The 20211-nt window shown below is 51.7% G+C and overlaps 4 protein-coding genes across 5 annotated transcripts; 2 read left to right on the top strand and 2 right to left on the bottom strand.

The window, feature by feature from the left end:
- Positions 1-389: 389 nt before the first annotated feature.
- LOC120457384 (ras-responsive element-binding protein 1) lies at positions 390-10279 on the top strand. The gene is made up of 3 exons (XM_039644934.1): positions 390-852; positions 2877-3767; positions 4059-10279. Exons 2-3 carry the CDS (start codon positions 2901-2903, stop codon positions 8889-8891), a joined length of 5700 nt encoding a protein of 1899 aa, XP_039500868.1. The 5' UTR covers positions 390-852; positions 2877-2900; the 3' UTR covers positions 8892-10279.
- Positions 10280-10462: 183 nt separating this feature from the next.
- LOC120457385 (Alstrom syndrome protein 1 homolog a-like) lies at positions 10463-14972 on the bottom strand. 2 transcript variants are annotated; one of them, XM_039644936.2, is made up of 5 exons: positions 12957-14972; positions 11946-12898; positions 11097-11850; positions 10886-11034; positions 10463-10802 (listed from the first exon to the last, which is right to left on the bottom strand). In XM_039644936.2, the coding sequence occupies exons 1-5, from the start codon at positions 14809-14811 to the stop codon at positions 10740-10742; spliced, it is 3774 nt and encodes a 1257-aa protein (XP_039500870.1). In that variant the 5' UTR covers positions 14812-14972; the 3' UTR covers positions 10463-10739. The 2 variants fall into 2 exon arrangements, with proteins under 2 accessions (XP_039500870.1, XP_039500869.1); XM_039644935.2 differs by having other exon boundaries at positions 11946-12907; positions 12957-14971.
- A 304-nt stretch (positions 14973-15276) lies between these two features.
- LOC120457006 (E3 ubiquitin-protein ligase BRE1A) lies at positions 15277-17919 on the top strand. The gene is made up of 2 exons (XM_039644159.1): positions 15277-15832; positions 16019-17919. Exons 1-2 carry the CDS (start codon positions 15404-15406, stop codon positions 17549-17551), a joined length of 1962 nt encoding a protein of 653 aa, XP_039500093.1. The 5' UTR covers positions 15277-15403; the 3' UTR covers positions 17552-17919.
- Positions 17920-18108: 189 nt separating this feature from the next.
- LOC120456073 lies at positions 18109-19976 on the bottom strand. The gene has a single exon (XM_039642662.1). It carries the CDS (start codon positions 19974-19976, stop codon positions 18237-18239), a length of 1740 nt encoding a protein of 579 aa, XP_039498596.1. The 3' UTR covers positions 18109-18236.
- Positions 19977-20211: the final 235 nt, after the last annotated feature.

The raw sequence follows: 20211 nt of genomic DNA, 5'->3' as shown, positions 1-20211 counted from the left end.
GCATCCCTTTCCAGTTGCCAAGTGTCCACTGTACTTCCAATTCCAATAAGATGAGTACGGCCCTCTTGCTCTTCCACACACACAGGCACACGCACACACACACACACAATGTGTAATCCTATTTGCGCTCAAAAAAAGAAGAAGAAGCAAATTTGAAACGAAGAAGGAGAAGGAAAGAAAATGAAAAGGCAAGCTGCGCTGCCTCCGCTCTCTTTTTTCGTTTCAGAGCGTAAAATTTGAAATGAGACAAAATGAGAGAATGGTTTTTCTCTCATTTCTTGCGTCGACTGCGCTGCATGCGCGAACAGCGACGCCGACGGCGGCAGCGCGCAGCGTGTATTTATAAATACAACTTTATAAATACAACATCAGTCGATTTTCATCTGCCGAATGTTGCGTTGCGGCTGCGCTGATACAAAATACAAGATACAAAACTCGTGCGCGGCGCTTCAAGAAACCAACTCAAAAGCAGACAAATCAAATAACTAATTCTTGTGGAAAATATCAAAGATAAACAGAATTTATCAATTCTAATCCTAAAGAAGAAATTACAAACACAAACCGCATATTTTTTTCAAGTTTTTTTTTTCAACCACAAACCATTGGGAATTTTTGGAATACCTAAGCTTTAAAGCCAAAGAAGTGTGAAAAATATTAAGTGAACCAAAAAAAAAAAAGTGCTATCTGAATTAAGTTATCTGACAAAGATCGAAAAACATATAAAACACACAACACCAAAAAGCCACCAAAAATCGTTTTTAAAAAGGAACCAAAACTCAAACAGTGCGAAATTCGAAGTTGGAATGCCGTCGCAACTTTTGAACACAATTTCACAACTAAATATCCACTAAGGTAATTTTTTTAATAGTGATTATATTGGATTATTTTTTTGTTGTTGTTGATTTTGTGATTTGTGTGTGATAACCAATCGAGCCGAAAAACATGGATTATCAAAAGGATGAAATTGGAATAGATGTTGGCTCTTCAACTAAGCAGACTTTTTTGTGTTCAATTATTGAGGAAAAATGGGCAAAACTGTTTTAAAATTTAGAAATTTCTAAACTTTTCAAAAGAATATAAAAATGGCAAACGAAGAGGAGTGCAGCAGTGTTTTAATATCGGTTAAGATAGCAGAAATAATTCAAAATAGATGAAGTAGTAAGAATATTTCAGATAGTTTAAAACGATCGCTAAACAAATTATACCGGTATTTTAAATGGATCTATTATTAAATAATCCCAATGCTATATGCATTTTATTCAAAGAGAGGAGGAATATTTTAGATTATTTTCCTACGTGTGCAATGTTTGAAAACATTTCAATTCAAAGTCCTTTTCCAAAAAACCCCTTTCCTTGTTGTTTTTGGGTCAAGTTCTGAATGCCATTAGCCGGGTCAAAAAATTACCCATGGTCAATGCTAAGACCCTTGAACTTTGACACACAAGTTCTGTGGTCCGGGGATGATGATGAGACCCCGTTTATAGGGTTTAATGCAGATTGATGATCTGTTTAATATCAATATCACAGGGGTTGTGTTCCATGTTTAACGGTTCACTTCACATTGGCTTGATTCACTTAGATGGGCGATTATAAATATGCTTTTCGCTGACCAAGTTTTGTGTTCATTGATAATTCTCAGGGTCATAAAGGTGTGATGTTTTTCGAAAAAACCGCGCAACGATTGCCCGCCCCAAGAAATATATATATTTGGGAGGGATTCTTTATCTCAATGACTTTCCATGACTCACGGACAACGAAATTGAAATCAGCCAACCAAAATGAAAGGCCAAACCGAAAGCCAATGGACAACAAACAACTAACACACATTCACCGAAAAAAAAAATGATATATGTGTGAGCGTATTGTATGTATGTGTGTGTGTATATGTATATAGCGAACAGTGGGCTCGTTATCGGTAGAAAAATTTTGATCAGCCTCTGAGGTTTCGTTTCTTTCATTTGTGCTTTTCGGTTAGGATGTTAGGATTTCCAAATTGATCCATCCACCAGCCACAGCAACAACGAAAACAATTGGGACACCCCACTCATACTCATAGTCATAGCCTTGATAACGGTAAATGCTAATGAGCGTACCCACATTTCTCACCCACACCCACACACATGCACATGCACACGCACATGCGCACACACACTGAAATTCTAGATAAGAGCAGCATTGCCAGATGCGTATTGAATTCAATTCTTCGCACCTTTCTACGGATGCACTTGCAATTCTTCTTATTCGCTCTTCCCGCGAACGGAACTCGATTTCCAATAGCTTTTCGGCTTCTGTTTTTTCTAGTTTTTCTGTTTCCATTACTCTTACCATTGCCATTGTTTACTTTCCTGGATCTTGTGCGATCAGCTGTTTATGGGACTCGAGATTTAGTTTAGTATTACGCGACAATGACAATCGAAGACTGCGGAATGCGGCGACTATTGATTTTCTGTTATTATTCGTACTAGGGTTCCAAGTTTTTCAGAAAGGCATTTGTTTGCGCGTGACATATTTGATTTCTCTCCATCTTTAGCTTTTAATTGGCATTTATGATACAATTCTGAAATCACATAAGGTAGTGTTGGAAAATCCTTTGATTGTTGTGACATATCTCGGTCTGTCTTCTCGCAAATGAGCTTCTCTCTTTCAACAATGATTTTAAATAGTATACAATTGTTTATGTGCAAAGTTTTGAATGTAATGCAAGAGTATCAGTTGATAATACGAGTAGGTTTGATACACTTTCTCCAACTTCTAATTACTATACTACTTTAAACACTTGTTCAAGTGTTTTGAACGTGTGGATTGAGTGTTGTTAAATGAGCTTTTCCCCCATCTCTAAAAGTCCTTTCTTTTTACGGATTCTTCTCTACCATTAGCTCAGTTGACTAGCCTTTGGAAAAATGCTCGCCGCACAGCAGCAACAGCAGCAGCAGCAGCACAACAGCAGCACAGCGGAGTCGGAAATGGAGCGTCAGCGGCGGGACTCGACCACATCGGAGTCCTCGCTGGAGCACCTGGATCTGGGCCGCACGCCTAAGAAACTGGGCGGCAACAGTGGCTCCACACAGACCACATCCACGCCACATGAGCTGACGACGGTGGCGTCGTCGCGCAAGCGTAAACTTCGCCACTTGCAACTGAATCACCACCAACAGCAGCACTCGGAACTGCTGAGCGATGAGGACGAGTCAGCGGCGGCGGAGGAGGACGAGGAGGAGGATGACGACCAGGTGACCGCCTTGGGATCGCAAAGTCTGGGACGGCACAAGCAGCGGCGCAGTGGTGGCGCCTCCACCCAGGCCTCCATTGTGGTGGACTACAGCGGTGGCGATGCCAGTTCGCTGCGCAAGAAATTCCGTCTAAATCGCTCGGCGGCCAGTCTCTCGGAATCGGGATTCGTGGACGCCAGCAGCACCACTGGCCACAGTGGCTATTTGGGTAACAGTAGCAGCAGCACAACCAACACCACTGCCACCACTGCTGGTGCAGTGGCTCCTTCTTCAGTTGGCGGAGCAGCGATCACGCCAGCATCCAGCAGCAGCAGCAGTGGCAGCAGCAGCAGTGGCGGATCCGGTGGCTCCTCGCCACAGGGTCTGTGCCTGTCCAGCGGCGAATCGGGCATCGGTGCCGGCGACGAGCACATGAAATACCTTTGCCCCATCTGCGAGGTGGTCTCGGCTACGCCGCACGAGTTCACCAATCACATCCGGTGCCACAACTACGCCAACGGCGATACGGAGAACTTCACCTGCCGCATTTGCTCCAAGGTGAGTCATTGTTTCCACTCAAATATACCCTTTGTTTTTCATCAGCTTAGAAACCAAATCTTCCATATAAGATATTCCATATACATATTCCATATGGAATATTGGTTTAAAAGCAAGTATAGCTTAAGTAGTTGAGATGAAGCCTTTGAGTCGATAAATAGACAGGTGTACTAGGAGCCTAGGTTATTAACCCCAAGATCGCCTGATTACTCACTCACCTGTTCTTCGTTTCTTCCGCCTTCTCTCTCTCTCTCTCTCTTCGCCCCGCACAAATTGATGCCCTACAAACAGGTGCTATCCTCGGCTTCATCCCTGGACAGACACGTGCTGGTGCACACGGGCGAGCGGCCCTTCAACTGCCGCTACTGCCACCTGACGTTCACCACCAATGGCAACATGCACCGCCACATGCGTACCCATAAGCAGCATCAGGTTGCACAGTCGCAGTCGCAGCAGCAGCAACAGCAGTCGCAGCAGCAACAGTCACAGCAGCAGCGGCGACAGCAGCAACATCAGCAGTCACTGTCGCAGCAGCAGCAGCAGCAGAATCCCGCCCAGCAGCAACTGGTGGCCAGCACGTTATCCGGACGAGCGGAGAGCTACGAGAGCGATGCCAGCTGCTCCACGGACACGTCCAGTGGACATAGTCACAGTCGCAGCAGCAGTTCCCTCAACAACAACAATAACAACAACAACTCGCACAAGACTAACAACAACCTGAAGGACTTGGAGGAGTTGGAGCTGCCGGCCGAGGATCAGGATGCGGAGAACAAGCAGCGTCGCCTGAAGACCACCATCAATAACAACATCATTGACAGTGAGCAGCAGCAGCAGCAGCAGCAGCAGGAGGATGTGGACGATGAGGAGGAGGCCGACGATGCGGATGTGGCCATGTTGACCAGCACACCCGATGTCGCCACACTTTTGGCCGGAGCCAGTGCATCCGGCGCCGCCTCGCGTTCCCCCTCACCATCGCCACCCGCCTCGCCGGCCTTGCTGCTCAGCTGTCCCGCCTGCGGAGCCGCCGATTTCGAGACCCTGCCCGCTCTGTGCGCCCATTTGGATGCGAGGCACTCGGACATACCAGCCAAGTGTCGCGACTGCGAGGTGATCTTCGCCAGCCATCGTCAGCTGCAGGCGCACTGTTGTCGCTTGCCCAGTGGCCTACCGCCGCTGCTCGGTGCCAGCAGTTCGCCATTGCACAACGAGGAGCCGGAGGATGAGGGGCACGGCGGCGACGACGAGGAACTCGAGCAGAAGGATAGAATAGCGTGTCAGAGCGAGGACTTCTTCCACCAGCTGTATCTAAAGCAGAAGACAGCAAATGGTGGTGGGGGCGGTGCCATCTCGCATCCGCCATCTCCCATCAAACATGAGCCGGCGGACAGCAAGGATCTGGCCGATATCCAGAGCATACTGAACATGACCAGCTCCAGTTCCAGTTTCCTGCGCAACTTTGAGCAGTCGGTGAACACGCCCAGTTCGAGTCAGTACAGCCTGGACGGCAGGGATCAGGAGGAAGAGGCCCAGGACGCCTTCACCTCGGAGTTCCGACGCATGAAGCTGCGCGGCGAGTTCCCCTGCAAGCTGTGCGCCGCCGTGTTCCCCAATCTTCGCGCCCTCAAGGGCCACAATCGGGTGCATCTGGGTGCAGTGGGTCCCGCCGGACCATTTCGCTGCAACATGTGTCCCTATGCCGTTTGCGACAAGGCCGCCCTGGTACGGCACATGCGCACCCACAACGGCGATCGTCCGTACGAGTGCGCCGTGTGCAACTACGCCTTCACCACCAAGGCGAACTGTGAGCGCCACCTGAGGAATCGCCATGGCAAGACCAGTCGCGAGGAGGTCAAGCGCGCCATTGTCTACCATCCGGCGGAGGATGCTGGCTGCGAGGATGGCAAATCCCGCCTGGGCGAAGACCTGGCGGACATGAGTTTCCGTTCGATCAGCCCAACGCCACCACCGCCGCCTGTGAATGAGAGCAGCTCCCAGCTGAAGCACATGCTTCTCGGCGAGAATCCCCTAGCTCCGGTCACCCAACAGCCGCCGCTGAAGATTCAGGTAAAGAGTCTCGACCAATTGGTGGACAAGAAGCCATCGGCACCAGCTCCCCAGCAACAGCAGCAGCAGGAGAAGAGTGGAGCTGCCCTGGACTTCAGCATGGATGTTTTGGATCTCAGCAAGAAGCCAACTGGCGGCGCATCACTGACACCCGCTGTTACGCCCACACCGACGCCCGCTGCAGTGGTTCCAGTGGCGCCCGGCGGCGTTGGAACACCTGACTTGGCCGCCGCCATTGAGCAGCAACAGTTGCTCCTCGCGCAGCAGCAACTCTTTGGCGCTGGCGGAGAGTACATGCAACAGATATTCCGCAGCCTTATGTTCCAATCCCAGACGCCGGGATTCCCCTTCTTTCCCTTCATGGCTCCGCCGCCGCCGCAAGCCAATCCCGAGAAGCCACCGCTGGTGAGTCCACCAAGCCGCCTCAATCCCATGCCCGTGGGCGTTGGCGTCGGCGTGCCAGTGCCACCTGGTGGTCCCGTCAAGATGGTCATCAAGAATGGCGTCCTAATGCCCAAGCAGAAGCAGCGACGCTATCGCACCGAGCGCCCCTTTGCCTGTGAGCACTGCTCGGCGAGATTCACGCTGCGTTCGAACATGGAGCGCCACGTGAAGCAGCAGCATCCGCAGTTCTACGCCCAGCGGCAGCGCAGTGGCCACCATGTCATGCGTGGCAGGGGCGCCTCCAGTGCTGCCGCCGCTGCTGCCGCCGCCGCAGCAGCTGCAGCAGCAGCCATGGGCGGACCAGGATCCTCCGGTTCCGGCAGCAATCACCATCATGGCCATGGGCACGGTTCCCATGGACATGCTCCCATTTCGGAGCAGGTCAAGTACGCCATACTGGCGCAGCAGCTGAAGGCGCACAAGAACACCGATCTGCTGCAGCAGGCTTTGGCCCACGGCTCCAGCAGTGTGGCCGGCAATCCACTGCTGCATTTCGGCTACCCACTGACCAATCCCAGTCCGCTGCACAATGGCAGCCAGGGCAATGGCCAGGCCACGGCCATGGATGACGATGAGCCCAAGTTGATCATTGACGAGGATGAGAACGAGCATGATCATGAGATGGAAGCGGAAGCGGAGGACGTGGATGACTTCGAAGAGGATGAAGACGAGGAGGAGATGGATGAGCCCGAAGATGAGCCGGAGCTGATACTAGATGAGCAGCCGGCCGAAAAGGAAGCCGAGGAGGAACAGGAGCTGCCCAAGCCGCTCGACCTCTTGGCCTCCAAAGAGGCGGCACAAAAAATGGCCGAAACCATTCTGGAGCAGGCCATCAAGGCGGGCAAGCCATCGACTCCACCGCCCGCCAAGGAAAATGCACCGCCAGCCAATCCCATCGTGGCCACCACCATGCAGGAGCCAGCCACCACTCCACCCAGTAGCAATGCCAGCAGTTTGAAAACGATGATCGCTCAAGCCGAATCGGTGGGTAAGTCCCTCAAAGAAGTGGCCAGTTCGCCGTTCAAGGATGAGTCGCAGGACCTGGTGCCGGTGGCCAAGCTGGTGGACAATGCCACCAGCCAGAACATGGGCTTCAACAGCTATTTCCGACCCAGCGACGTGGCCAATCACATGGAGCAGAGCGACGAGGAGGGCCTGGTGGCCTCCGGCAGCGCCAGTGAGAGCAACAACAGTGGCACCGAGGACGTCACCAGCAGCAGCTCCAGCAGCGAGCCCAAGAAGAAGTCCGCCTACAGCCTGGCGCCCAACCGTGTCTCCTGCCCCTACTGCCAGCGCATGTTCCCATGGAGCAGCTCGCTGCGCCGGCACATCCTTACCCACACCGGCCAGAAGCCGTTCAAGTGCTCGCACTGCCCGCTGCTGTTTACCACCAAGAGCAACTGCGATCGCCATCTGTTGCGCAAGCACGGCAATGTGGAGTCGGCCATGTCCGTGTATGTGCCCACTGAGGATGTGAGTGAACCGATACCCGTGCCCAAGTCCGTCGAGGAGATCGAGCTGGAGGAGCAGCGACGCCGCCAGGAGGCGGAGCGCGAGAAGGAGCTGGAGCTGGAGCGCGAACGGGAGTTGGAACGGGAGCGTGAGCGAGAGCTGGAACGGGAGCGAGAGTTGGAGAAGGAGAAGGAGCGCGAGCGCCAGCAGCTCATCCAAAAGCTGGCGGCTCAAATGAATGCCGCTGCTGCCGCTGCCGCCGTCGCAGCCGCCAATGGAAGTGGAAGTGGAAATGCAAGTGGAGCGAATGGACCGGCATCTGGAGCCATTGGAGATGCCATGGCTGGCGGAGATCTGCCCTACAAGTGCCACCTGTGCGAGGGCTCGTTTGGCGAGCGTGTGCAGTGCCTGGAGCACATCAAGCTGGCACACGCCCACGAGTTCGCCCTGCTCGTGGCCAAGGGCGCCATCGAGAACGAGCCGCTGGAGGCTAATCCCCACCAGCAGCAGCAGCACCAGCAGGCGGTGCACTCCGATGACGAGGCAGCGAATGGCGTCAACAGAGGCAAATATCCCGACTACAGCAACCGCAAGGTGATCTGCGCCTTTTGCGTGCGCCGCTTCTGGTCGACGGAGGATCTGCGTCGCCACATGCGCACCCATTCCGGCGAGCGGCCATTCCAGTGCGACATCTGCCTGAGGAAGTTCACCCTCAAGCACAGCATGCTGCGGCACATGAAGAAGCACAGCGGCAGGGCACACAATGGAGATACACCCGGTTCCGATTGCTCCGACGACGAGCAGGTGAGCAGCCCGCCCAGCACACCGCTGCCCACTGTCCAGCACAACACGCCGGCCGGCGCCAACAACAACAATAGCTGCCACAATAACAACAATAACACCAACAACAACAACAATAACAACAACAACAACAACAAGCTGGGTCTGAAGCTGCACGACCTGCTGGACAAGGCCAGCGAGTGGCGGGCCAGTCGCCTGGGCGAGCACAAGGAGAACATGGGCGAGGCCACGCCCTCGGGAGCAGCAGTCGCCGGCTCGGATCTGATTGGCAATCTGCTGGGCATCAGCGACCAGGGCATTCTCAACAAGCTGCTCTCCTCCGCCGACGAGGCGGCCAAACTTCTGGGAGTGGACAACAAGTGAACCCGAGCAACTTGAGTGGAGCAACTTGGGTGGAGCAGCTTGAGTGGAGCAGCTTGAGCGGAGCAACCTAGAGCCATAAATTAGGAAGTAGCAGCAGTAGCCGCAGCTTAACACCGCCTTACATATACCAAAGCTTAAATAGTTTTCATTAATGGTAGTCTACTATTTAAAAAACGAAAAACAAAAAACCAAGAAAAACCAAAACGAAAGTGAAAGTGAAAACCTGATTAGAGTGTAAAACAGGAGTGCGTTTGAAAACAGCTCGATTATTTGAATGCAGGAGTCACAGGCTCAAGATATACAGAGAGAGAAAAAAAGGAGCTACAACTGGACACGCCTGTTTTGCACAGTTTAGAAGCATATTTTTTGGAGACCTCTTAATTTTTTTTTTTTTTTTTACGCCAATTCCTATTTGTTAAGCGGTCCAACCAACAAAACACAAGCTAATCAAAATCTTTGGAGACAAACACTATTTTTTTGACAATTTTTTTCCTAGCTATACAATTAATTATACATATTTTACAACTAGCCCTAAGTAGCTGCAATGACAAAAACAAAGCAAACACACAACAAAAAAACCAAAAAAAAAAACGCAAAAAAAACACTGAAAAACAACGAACATTTGAGCATGACAAGAAAAAGACTTGACACTGAAAAAAAAACAAATATACACACGTAAAGTAGTAATAAAATAGTATATGTATAATGTACATTGAAAGAGGCCTTGAGAACCGCAGCGTGGCTTAAACCTAGTTATAAAGTGCAGGATGCAGGATGTAGAATGCAGGATGCAGGATGTAGGATGCAGGATGCAAACGAAATGAAACGAAATTTTGCTGTTTGCAAGTAAGGATAGTCAGGTATTTGTAAGACTAGGCTTAGACACATTTTTTTTAAGGATCCTATTTAACGAAACTCATTCATTGCTGTAGCCTATAAAAAAACACACACACACACGCATTGAAACATATATTAAACATATAGCTATTTAAAAATATATACGAAAGGAAAAAAGGATGATGATATAATTAAATTAATGGACTTCTTACAGCAATAACCAAAGCATTTCGCGTTTGTAGCGTTGTTTAAGTTAAACAAAAATAAACGAAATTACATTTACCCAATGCATGCCTATATATACACACACACAACATATTTATAAAAACCAAAAACAAGCACACAACTATATATATTATATAAAATATATGGTTCTATTTAATGTGGATGCTGCAGCAGAAATACTGAACAAATTAAACTATGTACTTAGCGATTATATGAATGTACTTAAAACTGTAAAAGTGTACTTAATTGTAAACTCAGAAAGACACACGCAACGAGAATAGATTACAAATTGAATTCTAATAAAATAACGATGAAAGAACAAATAATCGCTGCTGTTTCTATTTTCTCAACAACTCATCTGGTATCATCATGAAATGGTTACTTTAAAGGCAACGTAACTTTTAAATTTGGCAGAAAATAGTGTGCCCAACTGTAAGGAATGCATTCAGACGCCCTCTAAAATATATGCATTTGGTCACACTGCGATGCAGATTTAAATCGGATTTAAATTCGTGTGTTGTTCAATTTATTTCTTTAAAAACATTAAAAATTTAGTCAAATCCTGGTTGTATTGGTTCAACATAGTTTCTATGTTTGTAGTTGGCTGACTGCCTACCCTAAATTTGATAATTATTATTATTATTTCCTATAAACTAAGCCAAACCTGAAACAATTGATTAAACGATTAAAAGCTATACAAAATAATAAAAAGCCTGGCAGTGGCAAAAGAATAATAATAAGAAACTATAACTGGTGGGTTGTCATTTCATCCTAATTCGATCCTCGCTAGATGATTGCCGCACTGTGATTGAGCGAAATTTGTCCGTTGGCCACGCGATTTTGAAGGCGCTGATTTGGGAATGGGATGTAGGAATTTACAGGATTATAGGAATATGGATATATACAAAAATCGGGGGTGTATTATATCGTACCTTGTTGAAGACATCCCGCATCAGACGATTGCAGCGACGGCGCCGCTCCTCCTGCTGCCGACTTTGGGCGGCCATCACTTCCGGCAGACTTTGGCAGCGTTTGGTGGTCATCGCCTTCATTTCCCTGGTGGTAAATACCCTCAAGCGAGCTGCAAGTTAAGAAATATTGATATTATTTCAATATTACGCTAATTTTGCACTGATATCTTACATGTGGCTGGCGGTGGCAGCTGCTGCAGACGCCTGTCCAGCGTCTCCAAGCTGGTATTCTCGCACAGCAGATTGTCGAGCTCCTGGCGCCGATGGTTGCGTATCATCTGCATCTGGTTCAGTATGGCCTTGCGCTGCTTGGACTTGGCACAGAACTCGGGACGTGCCAGCTGCAGTTGATCCTGCAAGGAACGCGTTTCCGGAAACACCTCACTGTCGCCCGCCGGCGTAAACTGAATGGCATAGGCAATGGCACGTGGACGCACTTGCAGCGTCTGGCGTTGCATGCTCTCTGCATGCAGCTGCCTGGTCTCCTTGCGCAGCCTGCGCACCCGCTGGCATGCCACATCGTCGTACTGATGTGTGGTGGTCGTGGTGGTGGTCTCACACGTGTTCACCATGCCCATGGGTATGGACATATCCGAGCTGATGCACATCATCGAGGTGGACGAACTGGTGGTGGTTGTGGTCGACCTGCTGATGGCCGACCCGCCTGCTCCTCCGCCAGTTGCAGATGCTTCGTGTCCCTGTGCCCCTGTGCTCATCATCGTTGCTTGCACATAGCTAGCTGCTCCCTGCGAGTTGACCACCTGGTAGTAGATGGCTTCCTTGTTATCCGCACAGCTATAGCCGGCGCTGCCACTCTGGAGTGGAGTGGCATAGCCACTGCCCGCCGCCTGGGCGTACTGCATCTGCATATATTGCTCTCGTTCGTCGTGTTGCTTCTGTGTCTCCTGCTGTCGCCGCTGGTATTGCTGCGAAAAAGAAAGAGATGGCTGGAGTAAGAGAAAGCAGGAGTGGCAAGGAGTGTGTCCTGCTCTTTGGCAATAGCTTGAAGTGGTGTCCTTACCGGGCAATGCTGCTGATGAACACAAGTCCGCTGGTGCCCACAATGCTCGCAATGAGCAGCACACTGTTGCTGCTTCTGTTTCAAAAGATCTTTTTGCTGGTTTAGCTGCTTCTGCTGCTGGTAGAGTTTCTGTTGCTGCAGCAGTAGCAACTGTTGCTGCTGCTGGTTCTGATAATGCTCGCGGAACTGCCGCTGCCTTTGCTGGACAAAGGAGCAAACACTTTCGCTGCGACCACCGCCACTGGTGGAGCTACTCGAGGCGAGCACGGGAGTGGCCATCTTTTTGCGGCCCAGTGGTTTCTGCTGGTTAAGGTGAGCTGGTGGTGGTGGTGGTGGCGGTGCTGGCGGCGTAGGAGTTTGAGGCAGTTTCCTGAGCGTCATTCCCGCCGATTCAATTCGCATTGGGAGCGGCGGTGTAGTTGGTGTTCCCGGATTTTCCACCTCTTCAAAGACCTCAGCTGGCATTCCTTGTGGCAAAAGATACTCCATTGGCGGTCGCTCAGATTCCTTGTCCGCTTCAATGTGCGAACTGTTGGGCAACGTGGCAATGGCATTGAACAACAGCTTCTGCAGCGCCTCCAGGCGACGAATCTCTGTGTCGATCCAGTTGAGCTGCTTCCTTCGCTCCGCATCCGCGCCGCCCTTCAAACGCTGCTCGTACTCTATTTCACTCTGGGTCATGGGATTCAGCCACTCCTGCGAATCCGAGGGCTCGGCTTCTGCATCCGTTGAGGCAGCCTCGCGCGTTGGTACATTGGTCTTTTGGGTGATCAGCTCGCGTGAGGCGCTGGTTGAGCCGCTGTGCGATAAACTGACAGGCAGTGGCGAAGGTGTTCCCGCAGTTCCTCGCTTTCGTGGAGCAGGCACGGGTAGAGTAATGCGTTCAGCTTTCGAGGAGCTTCTCGAACTGGACTGGGTCGTATTGGTGGCCGCATCTTGCCGCTGCTGTGATCCTGTAGATACTGTTCAAGGTATAAAATGAGAGCTCAGCTTCTTAAATGATTTACTTACCCTTCAGCTGCTCCTTTGTGTTTGTGCTCAGGGAGCGCAAACTAGTGCTGGATTCGGCCAGTTCCAGACAGGAGATACGCCTGGCAATATCCCTGACGAGTTTCTTCTTCTGTCCCTGGCTGAGGCTGCGGGTTTTCACCAGAGAACAGAGCAAATCGATTCCCAGATCCAACTCCCCGCGCGGTCTACTCCCTGATCCCATTTCTATCGATGAGGAGGATGTGGAGGCAATTGCAGTTGCGCCGGTGGAGGGGTTCACTACAGAGTTCTGGGGTTGCTGGTTCTCCTTGTTCTCATGCCGCCGACTGCTCCAAATCTTCTCGAACTGCGTTGCCGTGTACTCTCGCTCCTGCTCGCGCTCCTTCTCGCGCTGTTCAGCTTTTCTTTGCTGAATGGCCTTCTGTTCCCTATCCAGCTGTTGATCCTTGTCCCGCTGTTCTCTTCGCCTGTGTACCCCTTGCCGCACATCTTTTTGGTGCTGCTCGTTTTCCAGTTGCTCCTTCGGCTCATCCTCCTTCTCCTTCTGCCTCCCTTCATCCCGCTGGACCACCTGAACTTCCTGTTCCATGTGTATGTGGTAATCAAAGCTACTGGTCGCCGAACTGCCGTACAGCGAGGTGGCTTGCGATTCCCGCCTTGAGCTGGAACGCGAATTCTCCGCCCTTGAGCTGACATGTGATCCCAATCGGGAGCTGTTCTGCGAGTTGAGCCTGGAGTCGTCTCTTCTGTAACTGCTCAGTGATTCCCTCCGCGAGCTAATCATCGATGCTCTGCGCGAACTAATCTGTGGATCTTGCACACACGAAGAAAGTCTTAAATCTTCTTTCTTACGACTGCCGATAAATTCTTCTTTGGGGGAGTCAATTTGGGTAGCCCCTCTAGCTTTGTCTTTCTCTTTCGAACTGCCTTGGTTTGACTCCTTGCGTGAGCTGCTGCGCGAATCCATCTGACGAGAGCTGCCTCCGGAATCCTCCCTCTTGGATTTACTTTGGGATTTCTGCCGAGAATCCCCCTTTCCATAGCTCAACGAACTACCCATGGAATCCATTCTAGTGCTCAAAGGCTTCACGCGATCGCTGCGATTGACAAATGTACTGCAAGCCAGCGGTGGCGTTGGCTTATCCGGCATTGGCGACGGCTCCTCCGCCTCCTGGCGCTGCACTCTATCCGCATCGGTCTCGTGTCGCTGCTGGGTGGGCTGACGCCAGCCACAATCCTCCAGTACCGATCGCTCCAGGGTGCTGATGTTACTCGTGGACAGTGCCCTCTTGTAGTAGCCCACATCGGCCGCAGGATCCCATTCCAGGCGCTTGTGCGACTTGAGGGCAGACTCTGGTGTCTGCGTCTTTTTGCTCTGCATCTTGGGCGACTTGGTGGGTGTGCGTAGGTCCTCGGCGGACTGGGAGATGGTTTGTGTGGCTGCTACGGGACGAAAACTGGGGCTACTGGCCAATACAATGGGTATTATGGTGTATTCATCAGATTTTGTGCGAGTTACTTGTGATTTTGGAGATGTCAACTGGGGGATTGTGTGTTTACTGATTGGTGGTGACACTGGCAGTTCCTGGAGCTGTTCCTCTGCTTCTTCTTTGTCAGGCGGATGATCGCTGCTCTTCGTGCGACGCCTGCGGCCGGATGCTGGCCGCGATTTATGTTCCATGGAGGCAGAAGCTGGCGGCAGGACTGAGCCCAGGGCACAGCTGTGGGTGCTGCCACTGGCTGCACTGCTTGCCGTCGACGAGAAGGCCATGAATCGCTCCAATTCCCGGTCCTCGGCCATTGCGCTGATATATTCGCGGGCTTGCGGAGGAACGCGGGATGATTTCGTCGGCCTGCGATGGCGGGAACTGGACATCTTAGACTTTCCGACTGCACCACACTTGGCTCTCAATGAGGAAACAGTTTATTCTACCGCTTTATGTCTGTTTCGCCACGCAGAAGTAGCGTTTTCCCGTTTGACAAGGATGTGACGCTAAAATCATTTGAAAACAAATTGTGCCACCTGATATCGAAGACTATCGTCTATCGGTGGCGATAGCTGGCTGGGGCCTATTTGTATCGATGACAATCACTATGTTAAAAATGCAATTACATTTTCTTAAAGTACACATCAAGAAAGAAAAATTACTACTAAAGGAATTTAAGACTTCGGTAGTACTAAAATAAGCTAGTTGGTTAGTTGATACAAATGGATGCACACAAAATGTTACTAACAGTCATGTAATTATTGGTTAACAGTGCCTATCGAGAGATATTGCTGAACCGGTTCGGACGCAGTGTTGGCTAACGATGCAACCGGTTCCAGTTGTCTGAGGATTTTCAAAATGGCATTTGGTGTCGCACTGCGTTGTTTATAATTGCCAGTTGCTGATCTTACAAAGAAAGAACAATTTGAATCCATTTAAAGAAATATAAGATATAAACTTTGACTTGAGATCGAGTGAACAATGTTGGAGACGAAGAGCATAGCTGCATTGGCATTCGAGGAGACGCCGCGCAAGCGCAAAAGGGAGACACTCTATAAAAATGCTCCCCCGCCCCCGAATGCGCAGCAACAACCCCCAGAAAAGGACGCACAGGATGCAGCTGTCGTCGCGTCGACGGAGTCCTGCTTCACCAACGCCGCCTTCAGTTCGACGCCCAAGAAGCTGATGGTGGCCCGTCGCCGTTTGGCCAAGGAGAATAGCCATATCAATCCGTTTCCCGGCTTGGAGGTCAAGTCTATAGCTGATCTTGCCCAGCAGCAGCAGCCGATGTCCACCAATCCTTTCGAGGTCCTGCGCCAGCCGCCCAAGAAGAAGAAGCGCGAGCACGCCTGCTTCGAGAATCCTGGCCTGAATTTGGAGCTGCCCGAGAAGCAGTTCAATCCATATGAGGTGAGTTGGTGCATATGGGTGGGTGTACCCACATCCAAAAAAGTGTAGTTCAGGTACAGTAGCTTTCACTTGCTTAAACATTATCTTTATAATCTGCATACCATATAATCTATAAAATCTATATAATATTATATTATATTATAAAACTATCAAGAATATTGAATAAACCAGTCATAATATTTGTAGGTTGTCCGTTTGGCAGCCACGCCCGCCAAGGGCTTCGTGAATCCTGGCCTGAATTTGCGCGGCAGTGATGCGCCAGCCTCGCTAAATCCCTTCGAGATCCATCGGCCCAGCGAGGCGTCCGAGGCTGCCTGCAATCCCGCAGGTGTGGCCAATCCGGCACTGGATGAGCAGCTGCCCACCAGCCTGAAGATCGGCTTGCCATTCACACCCACGCTTGGCTGTCGCATCGATTTTCACGGCATGTCGCTGACGCAGCTAACGCCCAGCAAGTTGCTGGCCGAGAAGCTGGTCTTTTCACCCGTGCCCGTTCCCGTTGGCGTTGCAGCGCCCAAGAGATCGCTGGGCGCCATCAGCGAGGAGTCCTCGATGGACATTGGCAAGGAGCTGGATCGCTATCAACTGGAGCTGGAGAACAGCATCAACGAGGCGAAGCTGAGAAAGAATGGCGTGCTGCTGGATAGGGAGGTGACCAGGCATAGCTTGGAGGTGGAACTGCCCAAGAACACCAAGGTGTCCCACTCGCTGGTCATGGAGACGGAGACCCAGGTGGTGATGAACACACAGGTGGACACTCAAGTGGAGAGGCGTCTGGTTTGCACCAGAAGAAGCACACTTACCGAGATCAGTGAGGCGCCCGAGGTGGAGGAGGTGGAGGAGGACAAGGAGGAGCTGCTCGAAAAAGATCCCGAGGCCGAGGAGATTCGCGAGCAGGAGAGGATGCTAGAGCAAGAGATGCTCTCAGAGAGGGAGAGACACTCAAAGAGGGAGCAGCAATTGGAGCAGGAGAAACTGCTGGAGAGACAGAGACACTTGGAGCGCGAGAAGCTGCAGGAGAAGCTGCACGAGCAGCTGCGCGAAAAACTCCAGGAGAGAGCCAAGCATCTGGAGCAGGAGAAGCTGGAGGAGGAGCGGCTGGAGAGGCAGCTGCAAGAGGAAGGGGAGCCAGTCGACGGCGATGTGGCCTATGCCTCCGAATCCGACGACGAGCCCGACGATCTGGACTTCAAGGCGCCCACGCGTTTCGTGCGCGCCTACAGACCCGCCGCTCTGCCCACCAAGGCGGCCAGCAAGGAGTCGCTCCACTCCATCGCCTCCACCAAGTCCTCGAAATCGGCGGAAGTCAAGCCCAGTGGCGGCATGAAGGGCATGATTAGAAAGTCGATCCGCAGACTGATGCATCCCACGGCGCACACGTCGCCCGAGAAATGCGAGGACAAGGATGGACATGGCCATGGACAAGGACCCCATCACAACATACTCAATAGCATACGGCATAGTTTGCGACGCAGGCCACAGAAGGCAGCGGAGTTGGAGGAGCAGATGGAGCCCGTGCTCGCCGATGTCTCCATCGTCGACACCAGCGAACGGACCATGAAGCTGCGCTCGAGCGTCGCCCAAACGGAGTACATGACCATCGAGCAGCTGACCAACGAGAAGAAGCACTCCCTGCGGAACAGCATCAGGCGGTCCACGCGGGACGTGCTGCGCCATGTGTTCCACAAGAGCCACGATGCCTACGCCACCGCCAAGTGATGCCTCACAGCTGGCTCCACAGATTCCACAGATTGCGTCGATTTAGAAGGGGTTTCAAGCTGAGCATCTGAGGCATTGTGGACACCCCTTTTTGGAATCGATCCAAGGCATTGAGTTCTTTTGAAATAGATTTTTCAGCACCTTGAGTTAAGTTAAGTTTTGAAATGCACCCAAAGATTGTCACACAAGACCAGCAAACCGAAAGGAAACCTTTTTTCATCTGATAACCAAATGCACTTTACATCACCTAGTTTTAATATATTCACTTTTTTTTCTCAAATTTCGAAAGAAGCCAGCTGCAAATTGTTTCGCACAGTGTTTATAGTTTTAAGTACTTGATGTTTGCACGTTTATTCATATATGTATGTTTGCCCATTTCTCTTTATATATATATATATGCTTTCTAATATATAACATTTGTTTTCAACATAAACTTGTGTTTTTCTACTTAAAAAGGTTTAACAAACGCAAGGTGCAATCTAGATAAGTCGAGATTGGTCTGCCATAAATAATGATATTAATTGCATTTTTTGAGTATGATTAACTTAGCCTATTCTTATATATGTTTGCTTTCGGGATTCTGAGTTATTCTATTTGTTATAGCTTTATATCATAATTTATCTCCTGTTGCGGACACTGCTCTCTTGAGCGGACAACATGCTAAACGGACAGGAGTTTAGCGCACCTACTTGTAGACCGTTTGGAGAAGGGGTCGCCTTCGCTGGTCGATGGGCTTGTAGGCGTGCTGATAGACGCTGGCCAGTCGCCAGTGCTCCGGATAGCCGCCCTGACCCGCGCCGCCCGCTTGGCTTTGGAAGGGCGGCACCAGCGTTTCGATGTCGTAGTTCTTTTTCGCATACGGCTGCCGTGGGCGTGGCACTACTAATACTCTACCACCACTGCCGCCTCCACAGCCCGGCTCGATGCCCACGAAATCGCCGGAGGCATTGTGCTTGGGCACTCCGGCGCGGAAGGCCGCCTTGCCGCCGCTGGTCAAGCAATGACCATGTCCATGTCCGTGGCCGCCGAAGGAGGGGGCACAGCATCTGGGTGCGGGCGCCACCTTGTGGCAGAGACGGCGCGCCGGACGCCGCAGAAGAACGTCCCGCTTGCAGGGTGGACCACCCGTGGGCCGGCAATTGGGCGCCGTGCAATCCTGTCCAGAGTCCGGTCCCAGGTACTTCTCCCGCAACGCCTGGTACGCCTTGTCGCCCAGCAGGGGCGACGACTGATACTGCTTGGCCAGACGATCGGGCATGCCGCGTCCTGGTAGCTCCGCCAGGTTGCCGAAACTCACGCCGCCAGTGGACGTGCCGATGGCCGATCCTCGCCTGCAATGCGAGGCGCTGGAATCGCGGGAGACGCTGCGTGCCCGTTGCCTGGCCGGTGGTGAGTAGTCGCAGGCGCACGGATCCTCGCGATCCAAGCGCGTGCCACCGAAATCCGTACGCTTCCGCAGGATGTCCTTGTCGAAGAAGTCCGCCTCGCCCAGGGTGCTGGTGAAGACACCAGACGAACGGCCCAAGTCCGATGGCTGCTCCTCGCGCGGCGTTTTCACGCAGGTGAAGACGGCCGGTCCGGCCGAGTCATTGGTGCCATCTATGTGCCTGGCCAGGCGTGGCTCGTCCGCCGGATTCGCCGGCTTGAAGTCCCAGCAAATGGCCAAATCCATGGGGCCCATCTTTTTGGCCGGCGCCGAGCCAACGCCGCGATAGGCATCGCCATTGCCCAAAGCACGGGGCACAATGCCGCCGCCGGTCTTCGGACGGAACACCTTCATCTTGGTGCAGTGCGTCGGACCCGCATTGTGCGTCTTCACGCCGACGCCCGTGGCAATGGGATCGATTTCCAGTGCCAGGCCTGCATGTCCGCCGGCAATCTGCGCGCGCCGGAAAGCCAAGTCGGCCACACAGTCGGGCAGCGGCTGGTGGTCCAGATTGTCCTGGTGCATCCGCTTGGCCAGCTCGAAGTTGGCATACGCCGGCACCACCGGCGAGGGACACCGCTCGTTCGGCTTCTCCGTGATCGAGTGCAGCGGCATCTTCCTGATCAAATCCGGATCGTTGGCGGTAGCGATAGTGGGTTGTGGGTCAAAGTTTCGTATGCCCACCGTGGGCAATGTGATTAGATCCTTGCCGGGCTCCAGGCAGGCGAAGCTCAGCTCACTGCCACGCTCCAGATGATCCGTATAGCGATTTTGTGCCGCTGCCAGGGCGGGAAACTGGCGACCCGCCGCCGAAGTCAGCTGCTCCCGGTACTTGATGGGCTGCGTGTCCCTGGTGTCCAAGCTGAGGCGACCAAGTGGCAGGCTGTCCGTGGCGAGACGCTTCTGGTCGAGCAGCTCCTGGTGCGAGGGCAGCCGGAACTGCGGCTCCGTCAGCTCGCCGGGCGTGTAGCTCAGTTCTGGGAGAGCTGTTTGCGACATGGTTGGTTTGGAGGAGGAGGTTCACTTCTGGCATAAGTGGATCACATAAGTGGAGCAAGGCGATGGCAGTGCGGAATGGAATGGAATGGGGTGGGATGGGATGGGATGAGATGAGATGGGTGGAGAAGAGATGGGTGGAGAAGAGATGAGAGATGAAGATGAAGATATATGTACAGGTGGCTTAAACGGAGGTTGGTGCATTTTGTGGGGTTATAATATGCTATATGGTTATAAG

The sequence above is a fragment of the Drosophila santomea genome, chromosome X (genome assembly GCF_016746245.2).
Source record: "Drosophila santomea strain STO CAGO 1482 chromosome X, Prin_Dsan_1.1, whole genome shotgun sequence".
Lineage (NCBI taxonomy): Eukaryota > Metazoa > Arthropoda > Insecta > Diptera > Drosophilidae > Drosophila > Drosophila santomea.
The sequence above is the reverse complement of the archived record's forward strand: the minus strand, read 5'-3'. Positions and strand labels throughout refer to the sequence as shown.